The 24326-nt window shown below is 39.1% G+C and overlaps 3 protein-coding genes across 3 annotated transcripts; 2 read left to right on the top strand and 1 right to left on the bottom strand.

The window, feature by feature from the left end:
* LOC8068946 (protein cereblon) lies at nucleotides 591-5228 on the bottom strand. Its single transcript, XM_002440055.2, has 10 exons — nucleotides 4918-5228; nucleotides 4171-4256; nucleotides 4017-4094; nucleotides 3262-3374; nucleotides 3108-3173; nucleotides 2660-2761; nucleotides 2020-2578; nucleotides 1672-1877; nucleotides 1114-1277; nucleotides 591-988 (listed from the first exon to the last, which is right to left on the bottom strand). Exons 1-10 carry the CDS (start codon nucleotides 5085-5087, stop codon nucleotides 841-843), a joined length of 1692 nt encoding a protein of 563 aa, XP_002440100.1. The 5' UTR covers nucleotides 5088-5228; the 3' UTR covers nucleotides 591-840.
* LOC8068945 (pseudo histidine-containing phosphotransfer protein 5) lies at nucleotides 9250-12114 on the top strand. Its single transcript, XM_002441359.2, has 6 exons — nucleotides 9250-9388; nucleotides 9845-9975; nucleotides 10107-10175; nucleotides 11050-11121; nucleotides 11578-11650; nucleotides 11741-12114. Exons 1-6 carry the CDS (start codon nucleotides 9329-9331, stop codon nucleotides 11798-11800), a joined length of 465 nt encoding a protein of 154 aa, XP_002441404.1. The 5' UTR covers nucleotides 9250-9328; the 3' UTR covers nucleotides 11801-12114.
* LOC8082997 (kinesin-like protein KIN-14K) lies at nucleotides 16534-23549 on the top strand. Its single transcript, XM_002441358.2, has 21 exons — nucleotides 16534-16796; nucleotides 17165-17319; nucleotides 17424-17537; nucleotides 18170-18407; nucleotides 18580-18677; nucleotides 18769-18852; nucleotides 18937-19014; nucleotides 19093-19185; nucleotides 19278-19307; nucleotides 19654-19995; nucleotides 20090-20171; nucleotides 20265-20360; nucleotides 20447-20626; nucleotides 20715-20821; nucleotides 20915-21090; nucleotides 21209-21373; nucleotides 21449-21702; nucleotides 21799-21962; nucleotides 22586-22887; nucleotides 23011-23105; nucleotides 23195-23549. Exons 1-21 carry the CDS (start codon nucleotides 16757-16759, stop codon nucleotides 23263-23265), a joined length of 2964 nt encoding a protein of 987 aa, XP_002441403.2. The 5' UTR covers nucleotides 16534-16756; the 3' UTR covers nucleotides 23266-23549.

The following is a 24326-nucleotide window of genomic DNA, read 5'->3' as shown; positions in this document are numbered from 1 at the left end:
AAGACAAGCCTACCATTTTTTTTTTAGTAAAACTAGAGGGGCTTGAGCCCCTACAGCACACATAAATAAAAAAGACGAACAAGAAGTCTTACAAAGGGTTTTACAAAGACCAACAGGAAGTGGTCAGACAAGAGAGAGAGAGAGAAAAGCCTACCATGGTAGACACCTTGTTTGATCAAACCAGGTTTGCCAGGTACCAAAAGATTTCGTTTGCCACAATAAATAAGCCGGTCCATCCCCAGACCCAGGTAACTGTTAGTTGACGGGAACATCACGAAGCTTTTCGGCTAACTCAGAATTGGTGATGGTGCACGGCTCAAGAACAAGTCATCATAAGCCCTGGAGGCACCTCCTCAGCTGCTTCCTGGCTCAATGGTGCCATCATCATCCTTTCTGCCAACAATGGCAACAGTGCAGATCGAGCTAGTCAGCTTCTCACCTTGCAGGCCTATGGAAATTGGGTCGGGCCTATCTTCTCACCGGCCCTTAGAGTGATCCGGGCAGCATTTTCTTACAAGTGATAGGGTTATCTGGCTCCAAACAGAAAAGATATTGGCTTTCACCCATGCCACACCATGGGACATCTGCAATTGAAAATCATGCATGTACTATGGAAACAGATATCTTATTTAGACAACAAAAGAAAGGATTCAGTAAAACCCTTCAGTGCAGGGCACTACAACAGTACAACACCCCTGAGAAAGTGATTATTTTACAAGGAACTTTACTGTCACTACTATGCCAAGAGATAACAGGAAGAGATGGATTGGGAACAACAGGTCATACATGGCTTAGTAGTTCACTGCTACTATGGCCTTATATGGATGGATGTTTGGAGAATCAGTCGCTCTGATCTACTGTGTCATCTGCAATTTGTGAGCTGCGGATCCCCCAAAATGACCTGGGTCGCAGATTCTTCTTGGTGGCTTTGAATCGCCAGCCTATGTGGGACTCGCAGGCCATGCATGCTGCAATCGTCCATGAGTATCTGCACGGCAAAGAAAAAGCACTTACTAGAGTTGCAAGTAGCACTGTTTCGACTTAATTTCATAGTTTAAGTTGTGTTACAGAGAAAGGCAGACACTAAAATGAACAACGGAGACAAGATCATACCCAGGAAACCAGCTGTGAACTGTAGAAGGATTGCCAATGAGTGCTAGCCCAGTTGCATTGCTGACTGTAATCGTCTCATGGACACAACCATGAGGGTTGACATAAGCACCAAGAACCCCATCAGTAGACATCACCACCATGTCACTACGTTTTGCTATACGAGACTGTAGAAGAAACAAACAAGTCAGTAAAATGGGGTGGTAAAAATAATCTAAAAAATTCTTAGATTCAATTATGTATGTTTTATTTTGTAGTACGGCGATGGCCAACATTTGCCATAAGAAGTATCAACCAGCTTGATCTATATGTAATTTTCACTAAATCATCATGGAGGATGCTACAGCTAACCAATAAGACCTATTGCCTCTGCCTACAACTTCAAACTAGACAAGGGGCAGCCAAAAGGTCAAAAAATCTAGTCAACAAAGATCATAGCTGTAATACCATTTGACTACAGAAAAACCTTTTGTTATGGAAACTACAGAGCAAATCCAATTAAAAGGTTCATTAGTTAGGATACTTCGTTAAATAGCACTTCCAGATACAGTAGACCATTACCTGGCAATTTCTGCATTTAATATGATTAAAGGCCTTGAGAAGCTGAATTTCTTTCTGTAGGCGATATGAAATTCCATCAATCTCCAGAAGTTTTTGTCTCACAGATTCTGAGACTGGAAGTTTGCTTCCGATGTGAAATGACAAAATATCTGGCTTTCTTATGTGATCGTCCATGCTTGGGTTTGCAATTATCTGTCTCCATAACTCTGCAACGAAGGCAACAGTGTAATTAAAACAATTGACAAAACATTCCAAGGACACCTAAGGCAGCTTGCACTTAGCAGGAGGAAAAGAGTTTTACAAAACTGCAGACATAGAAAATAGGCTGATGAGACTGGATTTCTATACCTGCAGCGCTGCGAGCAAGTTTATATGAATCATACATTTCATATACCCACCGAGGCCAAAATGATAATGGTGCCTGAGAAGCCTGCTTAGAGTAAGCATGATAGTGTCGCCGCCGCTTAGCATCTCTTGTTTTTGCTATCGGCAATGATTGGAGAGGCGTCAAGCAAAGATTGTTCTCATTGCTCATGTTGGTCTTGTTGTCTGAATGACTTGATGCACCACTTTCCCTCACAGAATGTTGCTTCCGCCTCCAAAACTGTGTGTGCATCAAATCTCCGTCTTCATCTGAGGATGATTTCATCGAGTCACTTGACTGTGAACCTAGATGGCACAGCCTTGTATCCATTGATGAAGGGTTGCTTATATTACTGTTTGGTGATGGAGTATCGCACTCTAGTTCTGAATCTATATGGCCTTGTTTCATATGAGACATATCCAAACTGATGACTGATGACGAAGCGTGCAGATTGAAGCTATTACATGCAGCTAGCTGAGCAAATGCATCTCTAGGAGTTCTCAAGGGAGTATCTTCTTCAATAATTTGTACCTCACCCCACACCTATTGAGAAGACAAAAATGAAGTTAGCTATATTCTTAAAATGTTCCTATTTCAATAGAATAAGAACACGCTTAGACTTACCACCCGATCAACATCAATCCAATGCCTCCTAAGACGAAATCGTTGCTGCCCACGGGCAACAACATTTAATGAACCATCCTCCAACCTTCCAAGTTGACGTATCTATAAAGTGACCAAAAATAATATGAGCTGAGCTGAACAGGGTATTTAAAGAAGAAATTGTTGCAACTTATGATGTTGACTAAGTAACTAAAAGGGAACGAAGCCCGCGAGATGCCTATTAACATGTTAATGCTCATAGTCATACTACGCATGAGATAATCTTGAAGCTTTATGCACGAAAGATCAACAATATTTAGCCACGGGGCACATGATTGACACATGGACTTGCATACATATGATTCAGTTGTTCTCTAAAATTCATCCAACCACATGAAAGATTGGTGAACAATTGCTAACTGGTCTGCAAAATGAAACAAAAATCACAATAGAAACAGGTGTGCAAGACCTCTGCGGTTGTTCCAACAGAAGCAGTAGCATAATGTCGACGATTTGGGAGTCGGCGCATGAGAACCTGGACAATTGGATCATAATCAATACAAATAAAATCCACAAGAAAAAGTTGCAAGCTAGCAGCTGAATTTAACATGATTGGCACGCACCACACCAATTGTGCATGGAGCATCGACCAGCCTCAAAGCTTTGTCGATAGTTACTACTAATCTATCCTCAATTACTCTGAGAGGCAGGGTAGCTCCAGGAAATAGAACAACACCTGCAGAACCAAAATGCATAGGACCATTATTTTTGATACACTGTTTATGAGAGCTGACAGTTTTAAATTATGGCTGCAATCTGTTAATGCATAGTTCTGCATAGTCAAGTGAAAGATTGGTTCATGTGTGTCTCATCTCTAATGCACAGGCTTTGCAGCTAAGGCAAAGTTTTTACACATATCGATATCCATATCCATTCAAGGATCACGCAGAACTAGTATAAATCGCAAAACATTCTTGATTATCAAGAGAAACCCTAATCCTTCTGGACGTTCCTATTGGGCACCATGCATGGGCATGTTGAATTTTGCAAGTCTTATATTTGCTTTATGAATACGTTTGTGACACGATAATACTACTACAAGACAAATTTCCACATACCCACAGACAGTACTAGCAACTATATGGAAACATTGTATCCAGCCAGCTTGGATGAAAATAATGTAAAAACAAATGCAAACTGCAACTTAGAAGAGCAGATAAAAAATATAATAAATGAAAGTATGGTGGAATTGGAGCAAGTGTACTTACCTCAATATAGAGATTGACCATTATCAAATAAATAAATAAAATAAAATAAATATTGACAAGATGATCAAAAGAAAGAATGTAGGAGAGAGAATACTACAATCAGTCATTACCTTGAAGATAAAACATTGGTAAGTTGAGGACTGTGCCACCATCTAAGAGAGTAACTCTACCCCGAGTATCATCAACCTCTGAGTGATATAAAAAGAGAACTTCACAGTTTGCAATCGGCATGATAAATATGTTAAGACTAGGTACGACATTTACCGCCAAGGTATGTGTGCAATGAGGCTAGAGACCTATTGAATGTGAAAGGTCCAGAGGTGCTAGCCACTCCATCTCCATTGTTATCTCTGATAAATAGAAACATTCAAATGGTTAAACAAATCTGGACAAACATCTCGAAAATACTATGAATAAGTTTGTAGGTGGTCTATAAAGGCACCAATATCTGTATATAGGAATGAAGTGAATAAGCACACAAATTGTAAGGCTGAGCAATGCTAAGCTACACTGCAATTTTCAGCAGTCACCACACCTGATCATGAATTCCATTTAAATCAAAACACAAGGCACTGCAAGAATGAATCAATAATCACAAATGATCAAGAGTTCATGACATTGGATCTGAAATGTCGGTGAAGGATGCAAAGTTAACACTGCCCCGGCTTTCCAGAGTTGTTCCTTTAAGCTGAAATCCCCAAATTCCCCATCCTAGGCAAATACACTAGATCTTCAAGACTGAATTCGGGGCTCTTAGGATCTTCATAAGCTAACGATCACCACAGCGTCCAAATTACTACCTTGAAATGTTGCGGAACATTAACTGCACTGGCTAGGCCTCAACTCGGCCTCAACTCCACAAGAAATGGGTAAGCAGCATCCGTACGACAAATACACGGAGCAGCACGCCAGCACAGTGGGGCCCCAATGTCGGAGAAGGAAGATAAGGGTAAAATACACGCATGGAGTTGAAGGAAGGACTGTGCGGTGGCCGTGTGGCCTTGGAGTCACCTGAGGAAGGCATCGACGACGTCGTCCTCCTCGTTGCCGTCACCCTCGTCTTCCTCCTCTTCCTCGTCGTTGTCGTCGACGACCTCCACGTTGAGCTCCTCCATGTCGAGCTGCAGGATCTCCTCCATCTGCCGCCGCTCCCGCGCCGGGATCCCCTCCCAGTCCGCCATCACGCCGCCGGTGCCAGGGACGGAGAGTCGGAGACAGAGACACCACGCTAGAAACGCAGGCGAGATTTGGTCGATTCTTTGGTTCGTTTCCTCTCCTTTCTGTTGGGCTGTATGGCGGTCGCGGCCCCACTGCTCTTTTCCCTCTAACATTGGGCCCATGTCTATATGGCCCAACCATCACTCGTCCAGTCGTCCTATCCCAGCAGCCCGATTCTGTGGACCGCCGCCTCTCAGAAAATGCAGCGCGGAGCCCATCCGCTGCTACGCATAAAGTCCTTGCCGTCCCAAGCGGGCGTCTACTCGCCGCCGTCAAGCCGGCGGCATAAGGCCTCAAGCTGGTAGCCACTCCTCCGCGCGCTTCGCCCTCCCATCTCCTCCTCTCTCCTGGAAGGGGGACGTGCACTCTCAGTCTCACCCGTGCTCCTGTTCGGGTTTGTGTTATGTCAACTTCAACCATGTTTTGATTTCTTTCCGAAAGCATTTGTGTGATTTTTTTTTTGAGAGATTCCGGTGCTAGGTTGTGTCCACGGCTCCACGCTGATCCGTAATGAAGTGAGCAGGTGACGGCTGGATTGCTCGGCGAATCGGGGACCAGCTGTTTATGGTCTTATGGAGTTTACTGGAGGGCCCGGTCCAAGAATCATGTGTCGCCTTGTGTAGCCATCGCTGCCGCTTTGCCCCCCAATATGGATGTCACTGGAGAGAATGTGTTGCTGTGTGCCTTCACATCAACCAAGGAATCAAGATATCTAAGAAGAGGTAGTGTATTCACTCGACTCACATTGCCAATACCAAATTCGACTAGGATTGCCCAACTTGGGTATTCGTTTGTGTGTTTTCAGTTAAATAGAACATCGGTCTAGCGTTGCAATGCCACTAGGAGCACGCTGTGTGCATCGCTGAATAATTTCTCAACTTGTGTGCTATGTAGCTCCTTTTGGTGATGCTTGGACGTGGATGGTTCCGAGTTCTTACTAAGCGATACAATTGCATGATACAGCACTACTTGTGGAACATACACCATTTGTTAGTGTGCCTGCAGATTCAATTTGGCTGTCGGATTGAAATCTTAGTTTCAAAAGGCAATTGAACATATATACGAAAAAAACCAAGGATCTCCCAAAGGCAAAACAGACTAGAGATTTTTGCCATTTTGGAGGGTGGTGCCAATCCTCGACTGTAAAAAGCTTATGTCATACATTCGCACTAAGTGATGCTGTTTAAGTTACAGGAAGTTGCATTCGTGGCTGCTAACCTGCTATAGTCCTATGAAGGGCATGCTAAATACCTATAATCTTCAGCTGGTAGAAGCCATTGCTAATTTGCTATAGACAGAGGAATAGAGGATAGACTCGTTACACGTACGCAAGAGGATATGTATGCCATGTGTGCCATGTATATGGTGCTGCTGGCCATGATCAGAGAATCCCATATTCTCATCATATGACAGTGGTCCACCATCTATGTTATCCTCCTCATTGGATACATCAAGTAAACTCTTATATGAACTATGAAGCATGTAACACTTAACAGTTCAAGAAAAGCCCCAACGTCCAGGAAAACCATTCTCTTGCAATTTTCAGAAAACTGAAATGAACAAAAGAAAAACTGAGCACTATCTCAAAGGGTGGATAGTGGACTGATTATTATTTTAACGTACAATAGGTAGCAAGAAATTACCAGTTTACCACATGTGTCAATATTTCAGTATGATGACCATGATACTATTATCACATTTATTATGAAAAATCATTTGTTTCATATCAGATCACACCACAAATAACATGTTACATACTCTAAATAAAGCCACTATATTTCATCTATTTCTAGGTATAGATATGAAGCATTAGTGTAAGCATGTATCATAGTGGTTTTGCTGCTGCTGTTTTTTTTTATAAACACCACAGATGGATGTTGCACTTTTCAAATCTTTAGTGTGATGTAAAAAATATAACTCTGTCCATTCCAATTAGTAAGTTGTTCTAGCCTTTTTAGATACATAGCTTTTACGAAGTATCTAGGCATAGTGTATATCTAGGTGCATAGCAAAAGCTATGTAACTAGAAAACCAGAACGACTTACAATTTGGAATGAATACTAAACTACTATTGTTTCCTCATGCAATTTCCACCGAGATATTTCATTACCTATTGTATGTTGAGGTTGGTACACTATTGTAAGAATGTTGTCATGAGAATGTTCCATTGATAAAGGGAAAGTGATATCACTGTCGGGTTCTATAGTGAACATCTTATAGGATCATTTATGAACAGATTTATCATTCAGAGATGGTTGCAACTGCTTAACTTGCATTCAGACAATTTTGTCCGTTCATTTCAACCTTCATAGTCATGAATTTGATATACTAGAATTTGCTTTTTTCATCTGTTCCATCAGTAGGCTTTCTGGTTGTTTCACTCCACATCAGATTCTCTTATCAAGATGTGAAGATGATTGGAGGTGTGAAGGGCACTCGCCAAACCAATCATTTAGTGAATCTGTTTTACCCCTTTTGCTATGTGGTCCAGTCTCTAGTGATCTGAGAGATTTATGGTTCGTAACTGCTGAAAGAAACTATTGAAGTCATTTTCTTTGTCCAACTTTTTTTATCAGTGCAAAAAGTAGGCATCTCTTGGTACTATTCTAATTCTCCACCGTTGTCTTGAATTTTACTGCAATATTATTCTTGGACTTTGAGGAGGCAAAAACTCAAGCCTCCTCGTGTCGTTCAAACAACATATTCATTGCAGCAATGTGTCGCCCTACAGATGCTAGAATATTTCATAAACTTAGATACATAAATCATTTGAATCTAAAAGGACATCATCATGTGAAACATGATAATGTATGACCACTTTTTGTGATAATTGTTTTGCTTTTACACATCTGTAGTAAACACTTGACCTAGCAACATGACTTTGTGTAAAACGTGGTCCACTGACCACTGTAAATTGAACCTAGATGAGATCATGAGAGGGTGAGTAGCATACAAGTTGGCACCCTCATCCACTGTCGGTAACTCAAATGGACCCATAGGACAGTTAGAGAGGTAAGTTGATACTTCACAAGAGTGGCACAAGACCAAATGCCGCTGTTTTCCTTCTCCATCCCACGATGGTTGATTCTTGATTTACTTCTGCTTTTCTAATTTGACTTTAATGGTTTCAGTTCTTGAACGATTTGGACAGAAGTTTTACCCAGGCATGCATCTAGATTGTCTAGAGTCTAGACGCTAGTCAAAGCCCTCAAGTCGGGGGTGGGGGCTTTCCAATTTTCAATTCAGCTAACCATGCCCAACTAATTTGTTTTGAAAGGGGTTCATCTATTCTTCTTCTCAAGTTGAGGAATATTAACATCTTTTGGTAGTTACAATATAGGATTCCTCTATTCCATTAAATTTTTCTCTGTGAACAACAGCTCAGAGTTTTTTTCTCCACAAACGGGCATCCCCTAATTTCATTACTCAAACAAACAACGAAATAGCAGCTACTTAAACTCCGCCGACAGATTGCAGAACCAGCTTCACAAGATAGACTGCATCTTCTAAGCTCCAACACCATCCACTTCTTGGTCATGTTCTGCTTCCTGCTGGTGAAATTGCAGTGCCAACCCTTTTGGTACCTCTGCTTCAAGTTCCATCATCTCCTTGTTCTTCAGCGATTGAAAACCTGCCCAGTACAAAAAGGACAGAACAAGTAGAAACTAAAATAATATCTGGGGAAAAAACTCTGCTGATGAAACATCAGAGTTTGTGAAAGGCAGAAAGTCTACCTGAGATGCTAATGTATTATTGACCATGTGAAATGTTAGGAATATTTCATCACAAGTAATAATAAACATTGTTCAGGAGGATTGCTTATCGATAACCAATGAAATGGCAATCTTCTTGGATCTTGTACTAATCAGTCTGCTTAGTTGAAAGAAGAGCCGTTATTGTTTCTTCAGGCCTAATGTGCACAACATGCACCTCAAAGGAGCATCAGATACACAGCAGTTTAAGTCATTGTCCAAAATGTGGATAGATGTTGCACACCTTGGCAATAAAATCCCTTCTGTACGTGGCATGCTAATATTTGTTGTTCATACTTTGAAATATCTGCACTTTTACTCATGTTGGACGATAGCAATAGCCTCCTCGGCTATATAAATGGATCTCGTAGCCAACTATTTTACAAGCAAGGTGACCAACCAGTTGCATATGCATTTTGTGCCTACTCTACCTTGAAGCCATTCATTTATAAATGGAGTATTCTAATTTGCAACAGCAGGCATCATCCTTGAAAAAGAGCCTCTTTGATCAGGTTTATGCTCGCATTTTGGTCCAGTCAATGGTGTGCTTCCATTTTGTTAAGTGTTGCACAGTATACCTACCAATATACTATGTACCACAAGAACAACTCACTTTGGAGGCTATGCAACTCTACTTCTCATTCCTTTCTATCTATAGTTACTCTGTGATATCTTCTGCTCAGCATTGAGCAGGGAGTACAATAGAGTGTTTTTGGGGAAATCATTTGCATCGTTTCATATTAATTGACAGATAGCTAAGAACCTGAAACAAAAAATGTTGAATTAAGTGTGACAACATTATTTATATAGAATTTAGAATTCCACTAAATGTTAGTGTGGACCTTTACTAGGCAAACTGATGCGAAGGTCTTCATGGCCACATTGGTTTTATTACCAAATTCTGCTATCTACCTTACTTTAATATGTGCTGTTAAAATGTTTGCTGATTTTCCATATTATAATAACAGGGATACTTGGATGAGCAATTTTGTCAGATTGAGGACTTGCAGGATGAAGCAAGCCCTAATTTTACAGAAGAAGTTGTTTCCTTGTTCTTCAAGAACTCAACGAGGCTAATGGCAATTATTGAGCAAGCTATGTAAGTGTTGGCGATGTCTTTTTTCTTGAATGCGCAGGAGAGCTGCGATGTCATAAACTAGGACAACACTTTGTTCTGTTTTCATGTTCACTGACATCAAGTTTTGTTGGTAATCTAACAACACCGTGCAGGGAGAAGAACCCTAGAGATTTCAGTAGATGGGATGTAAACATGCAGCAATTAAAAGGAAGCTGTTGTAGGTTGGTCCATCCATATAGTTGCTTGTCTTTGTTTGACTGCATATATCATGCATGGCTATGTGATAGAACTATTGACAATGGACTTTAGAGGTTGAGTTGGACTTGTTTGGCCTTTAGGCAAATGTATTATAAATGTTGGTCACCTCTTTGGTGGGGGAGAGAAATCCCACTTTCTCTAACAACTGATCCAACTTAGATTTGAAAACCACTGCCAGGTGGAGGAGAGCCAAATATACCCAGGTCGTTTTCATGGGTTGGAAATGAAAATGATAATGTTTAGGTTTTAACTGTTGTTCTTGTTCATGTGTTACCTATACTGTTAACTCTCAAATATTAACAAGTGTTCAACTAATCTATCATCAGACCTAATTTATTTTGCCAAGAAACCAACACGGAAGACAAAACTAAAATGGAATAAAAAATAGCTTATTTTTTTCTACCCTTTATATAGCCTGGATAGGCGAAGAACCTGAACAAGTCTTCATCCCCATCTGTTACTTCTTACATTTGCCTGGATGCTTAAATATTTTTGGTTGATTTGAAATGCATAGCCTGGCAAAATGGTAGGTAACAATGCTCAGAAATGTGTAGCATATTTTGTTTTGATGAGATCTGCTAATGCAAAGGCAAATTTTAGTTTGATCAGTCTCATCGTAAAAATGTACGTTACAAACTAAAAGTTGTGTTCATGCATATATCAAGGTAACAATGTTGTATAGAAGATATTGTGATATTACTGTCACAGTTTTATATATGTGAATATGTGATACAATTATACAGTGATACATAGACATTTTGATAATGTGTTTACATCGTAACGACTTTATGTCTTTGTATGATCTATTCATGCCTAACATAACACTACCGGTGACAGTATTGGTGCTTCTAGGATGAAGAACGAGTGCACCTCATTCAGGAATAGCTGTGGAGACGAGAATGCTGAAGGGTATCTCCCTCTCACTCTGTCTGTAATCTGCATGATGATTTTCTTTTTGGCCTTTGAACTGGTAACTTTGGGTCGTCAATCTTAAGATGATTGCTAAAACCAAATTCCCCAGTCCCTTGAAAAAAAAAGGGCATGTAAAAGTACTCTAGTTCCCATTAATATGATATTTGAGCACCCAACCCATGGGCACTTTGCAGAAAGCACCAATACAGCCAATGCCCATAGCTTTGGCCGTGTCATGTGGAACCGTACTAGCTACACATGCTCTACTGCTCCTCTTTCTTCTAACAGTTAGAACCAATTGGATTAGCTTCGGCGGTTCAGCCCTTCTTGGCTATTGACAATTACACGGGCTGGTTGTCCTTTTGTCTGTGATGGGCACTAACTTTTCTCTCTGAGCGAGACTTGTTAATCATCCATTACTGTTAATGATACACCTACCTTTTGTTTTCGCAGTTGTATGAGGTCCTTCCAGAACTTGAAGAGGGAGCATGGAGTCCTCAGGCAGAAGCTGGAATCCTACTTCCAGGTGATCTTTCTCGACCAACCAGCACGCCGAGCTTCATCTCTCGGAACCATACCATTCATCACCTTGCTTGCTTTTCTCGCCTGCGTGCAGCTGCTGCGACAAGCCGGTCATGCTGTGAGTGTGACTGCAACCAGGCCTAGAGGCATGTAAAGAACGGCTGTTGGCGTGGTGACGTGCAGGGTTGCTCCACTAGGCTGTTGTTGGGGCTAGCGGTAACGACGGGCCATGAATAAGAAATTTCCCCGTTTGCTATTGGGAAGTTCTCTACAGGTTTTTAAGTGTAACATGCGCTAATCTCGGCCCTTAAGCTGGTGCTGCCGACTACTAGTACTAGGCCGGCATATAAGAGCAGACTAGAGTGATGTGGTTTGGTAGGCGTGTTGTCCATGCCTGCCTCTATATGTTGGTCAAATAAACTCGATGGAGTTTGCATGTTTGCATCATGAGATCTCTGCTTTTCGCCCTGATTTTGTCCATTCTGTCATACAGAATGCGATGTCTCGATGTTGTGTACTTGTGTGATGTGCAGCTGCTCAGAACTGTCGGTAACCATTGAGGACTCGATGTTGCGATGGGTGCAATCAAACACCTGATGGACATTACTGAACTAAAATCAAGACGCGACATGACCATCCGTGTCGGTAACTCGATAGATGCGATCAAGATCTTTTTGACGACTGACGAGCATGACTAAGCTTATAATTAGAACATATAAATATATTCTCTTGAAACATGATAAGACTTTATTTGTAAAAAAAAAATATAAGAGACTTTGGAACGGAGGAGCCTGAAAATTATTGAATGAGGTGAAAGAGAAGGTGAAAACTACAAGATTCCAAAACACATGGATAGAAAGTTGAACTAATTCGAATTTTGTTTAGAAAAGGGATAAAAAACATCCAAGAGTTTGGTAGAATAACCTTAATGTGTAAAGGTAAGCAATTGGTAAATCTCCTCAACTCCAAGATATGTCTGCACCTTCCACGCTTACTCTCACATGAATTTATCAGCATGGCTTATCAGCCATTGTATATTGTTTTCTCTTATAACAAATTACGAACAGTATTTTGCAGCATCAGCACAAATTCAAGCGAACAGGCGTGATCATTGATTTACCTGATGAATTTTAAGAAGTTTTTAGAGATGTTCTAACCTTTCTCTTGTCTAATTTATAACATAATAGTTTAGTTAGCATGGGCTTAGGGTGGCCATGAGCTTCATTGTAATCTTTTCCAGCGCCACACCCCCGTGCAGGGCGAGCAAAGCGCTTTGTACCCAAACTTCTCCTTTATTAATACAATGTCGCGTAAAACATTTTGCGTGTTCAACCAGAAAAAAAGATGCTCTAACCTAGGATCATTGGATGTTGGGTAAATACAAGTACAAGTTATATTCTAGTAATAAAAAGTTAGCTATGTCTTGGATATCCATGATCAGTTGTGGTACTGCCAATTATGTTACTTGGTCCTCTCTCACCTTTGGATCGAATGAAACCATTTCTCTCTCTAATTCTTATACTTCCTCTCTCCCCGAATAAATCAATTTCTAAGATCCATGTCAGTTAAAAAATTTTAAATTAATTAACTTATAAAAAAGAGTAACAATATTTATGACATAAAATAAGTATATTATGAAAATATATTCTATGATGATACATCTAATGATACTAGTTTGATATCCTAAATCTTAATTTCTTTTAGAAAAATTAGCCAAAGTTTACAAATTTTAGCTTAAGATAATTTTAGGAATCTATTTATTTAAGAAACGAGAGAAGTTCGTCAAGTTTATCATATTCCTCATCGTGGGATGTGATTTAGGAGAAAAAGAGAGAGATCAGACAAAAAAAACAATATTCTACTCCCTCCACTTCGAATCTCTGCAATAGATTTCGTGGGCCACAGCCTACGGTATTACGGTTGGTCGGTAGTTCTATTTTCTAATGTTGCAACCATTTAAAAAATGCTACTCTGTATCACACAGATTAGTCGAAGCCTGCAGGCCTTTTAGGTTTAAGAAGTTTTTAGATTTTGATATTATAGTATTTTCGTTTTTATTTAATAAACATTGTTCAATTATAAAGTTATTAGGTTTAAAAGATTTGTCTCACGATTTACATATAAACTATACAATTAGAATTTTTTATTTATATTTAATGCTCCGTATATATGTCGCAAGATTTAATGTAATGGAACAAGGCCTTAACAAAAAACGTGTGGGGAGCGATTTGGGCTTTGTTCAGTTGAGGAAAATTTTTGGCTTTAGCTACTGTAGCACTTTTATTTATATTTAATAAATATTGTGTAATCATAGACTAATTAGGCTCAAAAAATTTGTCTCATAAATTATAAATAAATTATACAATTAGTTATTTTTATCTATATTTAATGTTTTATGTATGAGTTTAAAATTTTGATATGACAAAGAGTCTTAATTTTTTTTGAAACTGAACAAGGCCTTTGGCTCAGCACGGCCGGCTTCATTTGAATCTTAAGAGAAAAATGGTTGACAAGCAGCCACGAGTAGGCGAGGCGGGAGCACGATTAGAATTGTTTGACGTTGTCGACGCTGCCGAACGTGCCGGCCACCCACTGGGCCCCACGTCTCTGTCATCGAGGAAAAGTCTCGGTTTACCCATGGATAAAATATATTAGCCCGCCGACTGGATAGATTAACCAGAGTGCCATTCCGGACTAGTGCTACGGTGACTCGTTGACAGAGCTGCGAAAGGGCATTCCCGTGATTCTTTGAGGAACCGAGGGCTTTCTCAGGTTTGTGCTCCCCGAAGCTTCAAAAGCGTCACGCGCGCACGTTGTATGGATGTTGGTGCCGTCGAGTACGTACGTTCGGCGGGTTCGCCGGACGGCCGGAGCCGGAGCAATCTGACGTCGTCAGTTTCAACAATCCAACAGTCCAACTTGTTGCTAAAAAATATGTATGATCGCTAATACCGTTTTTTTAATAATAAGTTATCGCTAATACCGTTGAATGTAATGTGTTGACAGTGAATGAGACCGTGAATGAACTGTGTTGAATCAGCGAATGAAATGTGTTGAATCAGGGAATGAAGCGTGTAACATTTGAATCGGTCGGTACTTGTTGCTAAATCGGTTCACGCAACTTTTTTTTTCCATACGAGTACTACATCCGTTTAAAAACATCGCTTTATTTGTTTGGCTGATAAGTCATGGCAGAAAGTATGGTTGACTTATGAGAAAAAATATTGTTAAATGGCCGACTGATTCGGCTGATAAACTCAAATAAATAAGTTGATATTTTTTATATTATATGACATCAAATGTTTTTATATTACATCCATTGAGGGGTTATGACTTATGAGGTTGTACTTAGCCAAAGAGTTCTAGATTATATAAACTTAGTTAAAGTTAAAAATTCATTTAAAACAAAAATAAAGCAAGGTGACTTATGAGAGAAAAATACTGTTGAATGGCTGACTGATTCGGCTGATAAGCTCAAATAAATAAGTTGATATTTTTTATATTTATATGACATTAAATGTTTTTATATTACATCTATTGATGGGTTATGACTTATGAGGTTGTACTTAGCTAGAGAGTTCTAGATTATATAAACTTAGTTAAAGTTAAAAATTCATTTAAAACAAAAATAAAGCGAGGTGCATTTTAAAATTTAAAATAGTTCATGTAATTTACCACTCCACTTTGTGATGCAAGGAAATGTGATTCTGAATAAATGTATATGCCTCTCCCAACTATGCTAAAGCCAACAAGCCAACAAACCAACTGATCATATGAACACGATTAACCTTGCTGCATTGCTCATTGCATATGAATGTACTCTCTACATCGATTTTAGAAGTTGTTCCCTTCATATCGGTTTTAGAAGTCATACTGGACTCGAGGCCAGATTTGGCAAAAGATATCGTTCACACTATCGAGGCCTCCTTCGGATGCGATTATCCCTGGCATGCGCGCTGCCGGTCCACACGGCTTTGCTCGCGTCTCTTCGGCAAAGCCACCCACAGTTGAACTAGTAATGATTTCTGCAAGGGTAAACATAAAAAATATCACCTAATTAATGACATCTTAGTAAATATAATCATATCCTAAATAACTTCTAATAATTTCTATATGGAGGGAGTATACTCAAGCATCTACCCATTCTGTTCATTCATTCCCAATAGGAGTATGATGCCGCATCTTGCAGTTGCTGGAACCATCTCAAGGCGTTCATGTCGACACGTCATGATGTTAACGACTCTACTTAACGACATATACGGAGGGGTGTTTAGTTTAAAAAAAGCAAAATGCCAACTATTTTGGAACGTGAAATGTAAAATACTAAAATTTTTAAGGTCATGTTTACTTCCATCTAAAATGTAGAATTTATTGTCATCTTTTTAGGTTGTTTTGGCGTCAATCAAAATCCAAAATGAAGAATAATCACCTTTTTGACAAAAAAAATTGCATGAAGTTTAGTTCTATTTTGCGAAATGATACTCCTAGACCAAAACCTAATTTTTTTTAGAAAAAAGAGGAACTAAACACCCCATAATTACGAAATTCAAACCTACTACCGCGCTGAAGCATAATTCGCGAATTGTGGTGGTGGGTGCGAATGAGTTTCAGACACTATACTGCTATTTTTCTCTTGCAAAAACCAAGAGAATTAAATTTAAAATCCGATCCGAATTTTCGGGCAAAAAAAAAGTATGGAGAAAAATAAAAACGGCATCACTCCTGTGGCCCCTACTAGCTAACGGTAACAGTGACGGGGCGCGCGAGAGTTTAGGAAGAGCGAGTCAGGACTCAGGAGAGCCAATTCCGCTTCCGCCTGCCGCAATTCAACACGCGAGTCCAAAAAAAAACAATTCGAAAATCGAAACCCCCCGACCAACGCGAGGAGAAAACAGAAAACAACAAACCATCCCGAAACGAAACAAAGCGCTCAGCCGCTCACGAAGAGCGAGAGGCGAGCGCGCAGCCCGGCGACCCGTGGCGGAAGGCAAAAACCCCGCGCCGCATTGCGCCGGAACCCTCCGATTCGGCCCGGGCCGAGCTCGTATCCGCGCAATCTCGACGCCGGCGGGCTCGATCTGAGCCGGGGCCGCCGCGCGCCGGCAGAGGAATGGGGAGCGTGGACGGCGGGGTCCAGGGGATCCACGAAGGTGAGCCGTGTGCTGATCTGGGTGCACTTTGGGGTGTGGAATTCGAGCCAGGCAGCTCGAATGTTTGGGTTGGGGTCAGGGAGAGTCTTCTCATGATTTTGGTCACCCACCAATGGGCAGCTCTTGTTTTGTGTTTATTGAGCTGAATTTTAGCTTGACGGTCTCATTGGTTGGATCTCAGTGTTTGATTGTTTAGCTCTATTTATTGAAGTAGCATCAGTGTGTATGGCTGAACTTAGCTGTCGTGCCTTTCTGAGATTTTGGTTTGGAGCTGTCGAGCAGTCGAGCTCGGAGTTGTCATTTCCTCTTTTTTCTCCCCCCTTTTTTTGGTCATATTTATATCACACGGTGCTGTAAAATCCTTGCAGCTAATCGGCGTGCGCAGTTGATTGAATGGATGAATGCCTTACTCCCGGAATTCAGTTTGCCTCCGGATTCATCGGATGAAGAGCTACGAGAGCTGCTCAGTGACGGTGTGGTCCTGTGCCGTGTTGTGAACACACTCATCCCGGGGGTTCTCGAGGCAAGTCTTTTTTTTTTTCGTTTGATAATATGTTTTGCTTTTGCTTTTGTTGTGCTGTGTAGATGTTGATGTTTGTGCTTTGAGTGTGGTCATTTTTTGTTCAGGGATCCTGGGAGGGTTACGCACCGTCAGATCAGAGGTTAGGCAATGTGAAGAAATTCCTCTCTGTGGTTGCGGATATGGGGCTGCCAGGTTTCAGTGTGAAAGATCTTGATGAGGTGAGGGTTCCATTATCAGTTGTCACACACACAAAAGTTGGTATGCACGCCAGAACTCTGAATTGCCATACTTTTGAAGAACAATTTTTATTGCATGGATGCTGTTTTTTATGTAGTATTTCATAGCATTATCGGTCATGTTTTTGAACTTTTGACATTTTCCATTCATCTATATACAGACAAGTAGAAGTTTGGAATGTACTTCTATATGCTATTCCTTTCCTTTGTTTTTGGTGATAAATGCGTTCTTGATACCATGACAGTGTGTAGCTATGATTGAACTGCAGCAATAACAAAGATCTTGTTCCACGGTAAATATACTTGATTTTGTTAGTTCCTTTTTTTGTACTATGCTGATTGCTTTCACGAAGGTGGCCTTCAACTACAAATGTGATGGGTTGTTGCTTTAAACCTTATGTCAGAACATAGCTATACAATCCTGTAACATGTCATTCTATTTGAATGTTTTTATGTTGCTGAGGCTCATGAGCACGGGAACATGGATTAAAATTCCACAGTTTTTCTATTTGTGCACTATAAGATAGGGAGTACTTAGATGTGGCATACTATTGCCCTAGTTACTGCACTCCTGGTTGTCACATTCTGTTAACTTCTAGGCTGGATGATTACAGGGATTAATGTCTTCTGTAGTGGAGTGTCTCTTGGTTTTGAGGGACAGTGTGGATCCTAAATTAGGTGGTAATATTCCACCAGATGTTACCAGAACTCCATCGAGAAAACAATGGGGAGTTTTGGAAATGGACAAGCCTCAAGTTCCTGGTGCAGCACTAGAGAAAAGATCCCCTGTAGAGGACAAGAGAAACGGTGTTGCAGATCTCAAAGCCCATCAGAAAACTCCTGTCTTTTCTGGTAGATTTATTTCACACACAAACTTTCAATAATCACTATTATTTTAATATCGTTTCCAAGCTGCACAGCCGCAATATTATAACATTTTCCATTTTGTATAGCGCCATTCATTGCATTGGAGTGCAGATTTCATATCTGTTTAATTTATGGGGGATTGTTATGTATCCTGCAGGACAAAAGTTTCGTGAAGTTTTCCAATTAAAACGCGGATCATACTCCGATCTTCCTGCTGCCAAGATTTCAGAGATGATGCACTCTAATAGCTTAGATGTAAGTTCTTCAAGGATACTGCCCAAAGTTGTTGAGTTATGCTACCCTGCTATCTGGTGTCCCTGTCGTAACATTAGTAATCTTCTTGCAGAATGCATCCACACAGTCACTTATTAGTGTTGTTAATGGCATTTTGGATGAAAGCATAGAAAGGAAAAAGGGAGAAATACCACATGTATGTGTTCATTTTGTACTACATCAGTATCTTTCCATTGATGATTGTTTATAACAGTGCTTAACTTTGACTGCCTCATCTCAGCGTGTAGTTTACTTACTGAGGAAAGTCGTTCAAGAGATTGAGCGCCGTCTTTGTATTCAAGCAGAACACATAAGAAGTGTAAGAGAATCTTCTTAAAACATGAATTTTCCTTTTGGGCACTCATATTTACAATGAATCGAATACCCTATGCTGCAGCAAAATGTTATCATCAAGACAAGAGAACAGAAGTATTGTTCAAAAATTAAAGCACTTGAAATATTGGTAAATGGCACAAATGAAGAAAACCAGGTAATAATTCATTTGGTTGATTAGTTAGACAAACTATGCGTGTGTAAAAGTTTTTACCTCGTTTAATATTGACATGTAGTTTCTCTCTTCAGATGGCAATAAACAGACTTCAGATAGTCAAGGTTTGAAACTTTTCCTATGTTTTCAAAACTTCTTTCTTTATTCCATGCATTATGTATGCTTCAATAATAACATAAAGATCTCTGAACTGTCAGATACATAATATCCGATGTGATAAAAATGATGAGTCAATAAACAATGATGTTTTACTTTGACCACTTATACTGTTAGTAGAACTTACGGTAGCAGATATGATGTATCCTCAAATTGTCAGCTATTATGTATATGATGTTATAAAAATGATGACACAAGTAAACATCTCAGCATTACCACTTAAGTTGGTAATTAGTAAAAGTTGTAGTGGTCTATGAATATGATTAATGTTATTATATCTTTTTCTTCTTTTAGAATGAGAAGTCAAAAATCGAAGAGAGAAGAAAACTCAGTGAGCAAGATGTTCATCGATTAATGAAAGAGAAAGAACATTCTGAAAATATTATAGCAAACTTAAAGAAAGATATGGAAGCCATGAATAGGTTGCATGAGCAGCAACTTGAACAAACGGAAAGAAAGGCAAAGGAAATGGAGGAACAACTGACCACCAAAGTTAAAGAAGTAGAGTATCTCTTGCTACAATCAAATAAGAAAGTTGAAGAAGTTGAGACTGCCTCCAGGATAAAATCACAGTTATGGGATAAGAAAGAAAACAATTTTCAGAGCTACACGGATAATCAACAATTAATTATCAAGGTTTGTTTACCATTAGTGACTCCTTTTATTTTATTTATTAATCCATTTTTTATGTCATTTATTTTCTTTACATTCCGCTACTTAAAAAATGCAGGACATAAGAATATTGTCGCAATCATATAAAAACGATATGTATGCACTTCAAATGCAGTGGAGAAATGAGATATCTAATTTAGGTACGTTTTTTTTTGTGATATGCTATACAAAAGTTCATAGTAAAGTATATTTATTTAATATGTTCGACATTTTTTTGCTAAAAATCTGTGTAGGATCTGGGTTAAAATGTTTGGTTGATGCTGCTGAAAATTATCATAAAGTCCTGGCGGAGAACCAAAAGTTATTTAATGAAGTGCAAGAACTAAAAGGTATTTTTGTTTTGAAATGTTTTCTTTACCTTAGAATCTAAGTATAGATGCGATAGTCATGTTTCAATCTTGTCTTTTTTTTCCAGGTAATATAAGAGTATATTGTCGTGTTAGGCCATTTCTTTCCGGTCAAGACAAAAAGTCTACCACAATTGACTACATGGGGGAAAATGGTGAGCTGCTTATATCAAATCCATTTAAGCAAGGGAAGGACGGACATAGAATGTTCAAGTTTAATAAAGTGTTCAGTCCATTTGCTTCTCAAGGTATATATGTTTTTTATAATTTAAAACTATCTGATTAGTTATTACATGTTAATAGTTTTATAATCTGTTATTCTCTGTAATTTCACAGCTGAGGTTTTTTCTGACATACAACCACTAATCCGATCAGTTCTGGATGGATTCAACGTTTGTATTTTCGCATATGGCCAGACTGGTTCTGGCAAAACTTACACAATGGTATTGTAGGATCAATCACAATAAAAATATTGTTATCACTACATAGTAATGTTACTAATTATGATACCTGTTTCGTTATTATTTATTCTCTAGAGTGGGCCTAGCACATCAAAGCAAGATTGGGGTGTCAATTATCGAGCTTTAAATGATTTGTTTGATATTTCACTAAGTAGGAGAAATGCCTTCTCTTATGAAGTTGGGGTACAAATGGTTGAGATATATAATGAACAAGTCCGTGATCTGCTATCAAATGATATTGCACAGAGAAGATATCCTTTTTGAACTATCATTTTAGCCTTTTTCATTATAGTTTTTATTTTCAAAATATTCATATATTGATGATATTCTTGCATCTAGAAAAATATTTTTTCCTTAACATAAAGAAACACTTGGGATTTGGAGCACTTCTCAACCCAATGGGCTTGTTGTTCCAGACGCAAGCTTGCACTCAGTTAAGTCAACATCTGATGTATTAGACTTGATGGAAATTGGGCAAGCAAATAGAGCAGTTGGTTCAACAGCCCTAAATGAAAGAAGTAGTCGGTCGCACAGGTTAGTCATGCCAATAACTAGTTTCCTCTACATGTACTTGAGCATGGCATCTTATTCTGAATATTTTATTTGCAGTATCCTAACTGTACATGTTCGAGGGTTGGATTTGAAGAATGGATCCACCTCTAGGGGTTGTCTGCATCTTATTGATCTTGCTGGTAGTGAAAGGGTTGAGAAGTCTGAAGCAACCGGGGATAGATTAAAAGAAGCTCAATACATTAACAAATCACTCTCTGCATTAGGTGATGTGATTTTTGCTTTGTCACAGAAAAGTGCCCATGTGCCTTATAGAAACAGCAAGCTAACACAAGTTCTTCAAAGTTCTTTAGGTAATCAATTATCTATTTACTACCGGTAAATTATAAATATTAAATAGATTTATGCGAATCTTGAAAATATTTATGTTAGCTTTTGTTTTCTTCCAGGTGGACAAGCAAAAACTCTAATGTTTGTTCAAATAAATCCTGATGTTGAGTCATATTCAGAAACTATAAGCACTTTAAAGTTTGCTGAAAGGGTATCTGGAGTAGAGTTAGGTGCTGCGAGAAGTAACAAGGAGGGAAAGGATATAAAAGAGCTATTGGAACAGGTTCTTGTATTTCTTATTTTTGACTTTTTCTCATTCTGTTTGACTGTCTAAGCAATTTTAGTTTAAAAGAAATAGTATACTGAAAAAAGGGCAAGCTTTTGTATGAATGCTACGTTAGTATTTATCAAGGTTCAACTGTCAAAGCATGGTTTGCATACTACAATCACTTCTTGTCCTAGCTCCTGAATCAAAGTTTAAAGCTTAAGTGATTTTATTTTTTTTTAGAATCTTTCCAGGCTCTTGCTAGCTGAGTTTTCTATAGTTTATTTTTTTTTGTATTTGTTTCATGACGATAAACCAGTCACCAGTCACAGAACATCCCTAATGCTACATATATACTAAGTTAGTAGCTCATCCTTTTTCTTTGTGATGAAACCATACTCTTGGATCAATCATAAAATGGAAACTAAAAGGGGAAATTTCAAGTCTGAACCTTCTTCACACCATTTACAATGTCCAAAGTTTGTATAGTTTTAGATATATGGAAAACCAGGACTAGTAGTAGAGACGCTGATAATGATGTACTACATTTTGCATGTGATTCCTGTTTTTTTTGCTGTGATTATCTCGGTTTTGAAACAGCAGCAGTTTTGAAAGAGTAGCATTTTACATATTTTATCCAGGTTGCGTCTTTGAAAGACACAATTTCACGCAAAGATATGGAAATAGAGCAGCTCCAAGTCACCAAAGACAAAGTTAAATCTCCAAATTTATCATCAGGCGAACGAATGCTTAAGTCTAGTGACAGAGTTCTATCAGATCCTCTGAGTTATGGTGAGATGAATGGAGATTCTAACCATAATTTGACGGGTACTGCACCAGTGAGCTTAGATGAACCAGAATATGAGGACAATGCATCCGATGATGGTTTATCAGGTGAAACCGACAATTTGAATTCAGCTGCTGAGATGACAGTGGAACGGCTGTAAGTCATCTAGACTTTCGTTCACTTCTTGTAAATCATTTACTTGTAAATTCTCTCTTTCTTTATTCATTATATTCAACAATAGCAAGAATGATAACTTATTTGGTAATGTTAAAATTGCAGGCATAGGTTTCCGTCAAGAATAAGCAGATTCACTCTCACAAAAAATGGGCAGGCATCTATGTCTAGATCAAAATCAAAGGACGCTAAGACTCCAAGTATGTATTCTAGGCCAATCAGCCATACAATTACTTGAGCATGTTAAGCTACAGTTACCGTTCTAACAAAAGTTATACTAATTGAATAGGTAATACAAAAGCTCCATCGAGCCAGCTGACAGGAGGTTCTTCAGTCAAGGGATCTAAAAGATGGCAATAGTAAAGCATGGTCATGTTGCTCGTTGTGATGTGCTTGTAGTTGAAATGTGAATTTGCTGGGTAGTTGTAGGACCATTCTATGATTGTCTTAGAAAATGTGAGACATTCCGCTGACAGAAGACTTGAGACTTTCGTTTGATCATTTGCCGAGCAAAACCAAACAATGCTCGATTGTATGTGAAACATTCTGACCTGTGACCATTTGAAGAGGTTGGTGTGCCTCCAGAGTTGTATATATGCCACCAAATTGTTGCCTGAAAATTTCCAGTTTGATGCATCCTGAAAGTATTGAGCTTTTCTCAATCTAATTTCATATAACACATAAGAAACATTCCGGTTTTCAATTTTCTTGAAACATGTTTCTGTTTACTTTTATAAGCATGGAAAACTCCATTACATAGAAACACGTTCTGTTTCTGGCAACGAATTTGTTCAGTGCTGCCACTGGTACAAATAATTTGTCAGGAATCTCATATATTCTGCTACATACACATAAGAGTGCATTGTGGTTTTCAATTTTGTTGAAACACGATTTTGTTTCTGGAAACGATTTTGTTCAGAGCTGTCACTGGTACAAATATAGGGATTGTGAATTTGTGGTTTGACTATTTGAGAAACACGAGAGGATTTTTTTAAAAAAACTTTGAAAATTTACGCATTACATCCTGGCAACTCGCCACATACCAGTACAGATACAAACTCAGGGGTTTGGCTCATTAGCAGAAGAGCCAGGGTGCTCCATAAGTTGCTAGACTGTGCTACTTTATTACTATTTCTATTACAAACAGAGACAGTACAAGAAGAGAACTCGAATTGCATGAAGTCTCACATCTGTCTAATAAACAACAAATAGAGCTTTGATCAATCAGCATAGAGTTCATAGCATCAGCAAGAACAATTGCGTCGGTATCCAAAATGATTTTCGCCATACCCAATTTGCGATGCATGATGGAGGCCCTTGTAAGCGGCGATAGCTTCAGTATGAATCACTGATGCTGCAAAAGGAGATATTTCCAGCTCTAGATGCAAGCACTTCTCCATTTGCATTCCTTATAACAAAAC

The sequence above is a fragment of the Sorghum bicolor genome, chromosome 9 (genome assembly GCF_000003195.3).
Source record: "Sorghum bicolor cultivar BTx623 chromosome 9, Sorghum_bicolor_NCBIv3, whole genome shotgun sequence".
Taxonomy (NCBI): Eukaryota; Viridiplantae; Streptophyta; class Magnoliopsida; order Poales; family Poaceae; genus Sorghum; species Sorghum bicolor.
The sequence above is the reverse complement of the archived record's forward strand: the minus strand, read 5'-3'. Positions and strand labels throughout refer to the sequence as shown.

Coding starts and splice junctions, on each gene's coding strand:
- LOC8068946 (XM_002440055.2), bottom strand. CDS start 5,087: ATGGCGGACTGGGAGGGGATCCCGGCGCGGGAGCGGCGGCAGATGGAG. Junction 1,278..1,671: donor TTAAATGCAGAAATTGCCAG/GTAATGGTCTAC, acceptor TTTCTTCTACAG/TCTCGTATAGCAAAACGTAG. Junction 989..1,113: donor GTTCACAGCTGGTTTCCTGG/GTATGATCTTGT, acceptor TTTGCCGTGCAG/ATACTCATGGACGATTGCAG.
- LOC8068945 (XM_002441359.2), top strand. CDS start 9,329: ATGGAGTATTCTAATTTGCAACAGCAGGCATCATCCTTGAAAAAGAGC. Junction 9,389..9,844: donor AAAAGAGCCTCTTTGATCAG/GTTTATGCTCGC, acceptor TTATAATAACAG/GGATACTTGGATGAGCAATT. Junction 11,122..11,577: donor GGAGACGAGAATGCTGAAGG/GTATCTCCCTCT, acceptor TTGTTTTCGCAG/TTGTATGAGGTCCTTCCAGA.
- LOC8082997 (XM_002441358.2), top strand. CDS start 16,757: ATGGGGAGCGTGGACGGCGGGGTCCAGGGGATCCACGAAG. Junction 17,320..17,423: donor TCATCCCGGGGGTTCTCGAG/GCAAGTCTTTTT, acceptor TTTTTTGTTCAG/GGATCCTGGGAGGGTTACGC. Junction 20,361..20,446: donor TGAAGTGCAAGAACTAAAAG/GTATTTTTGTTT, acceptor TTTTTTTTCCAG/GTAATATAAGAGTATATTGT.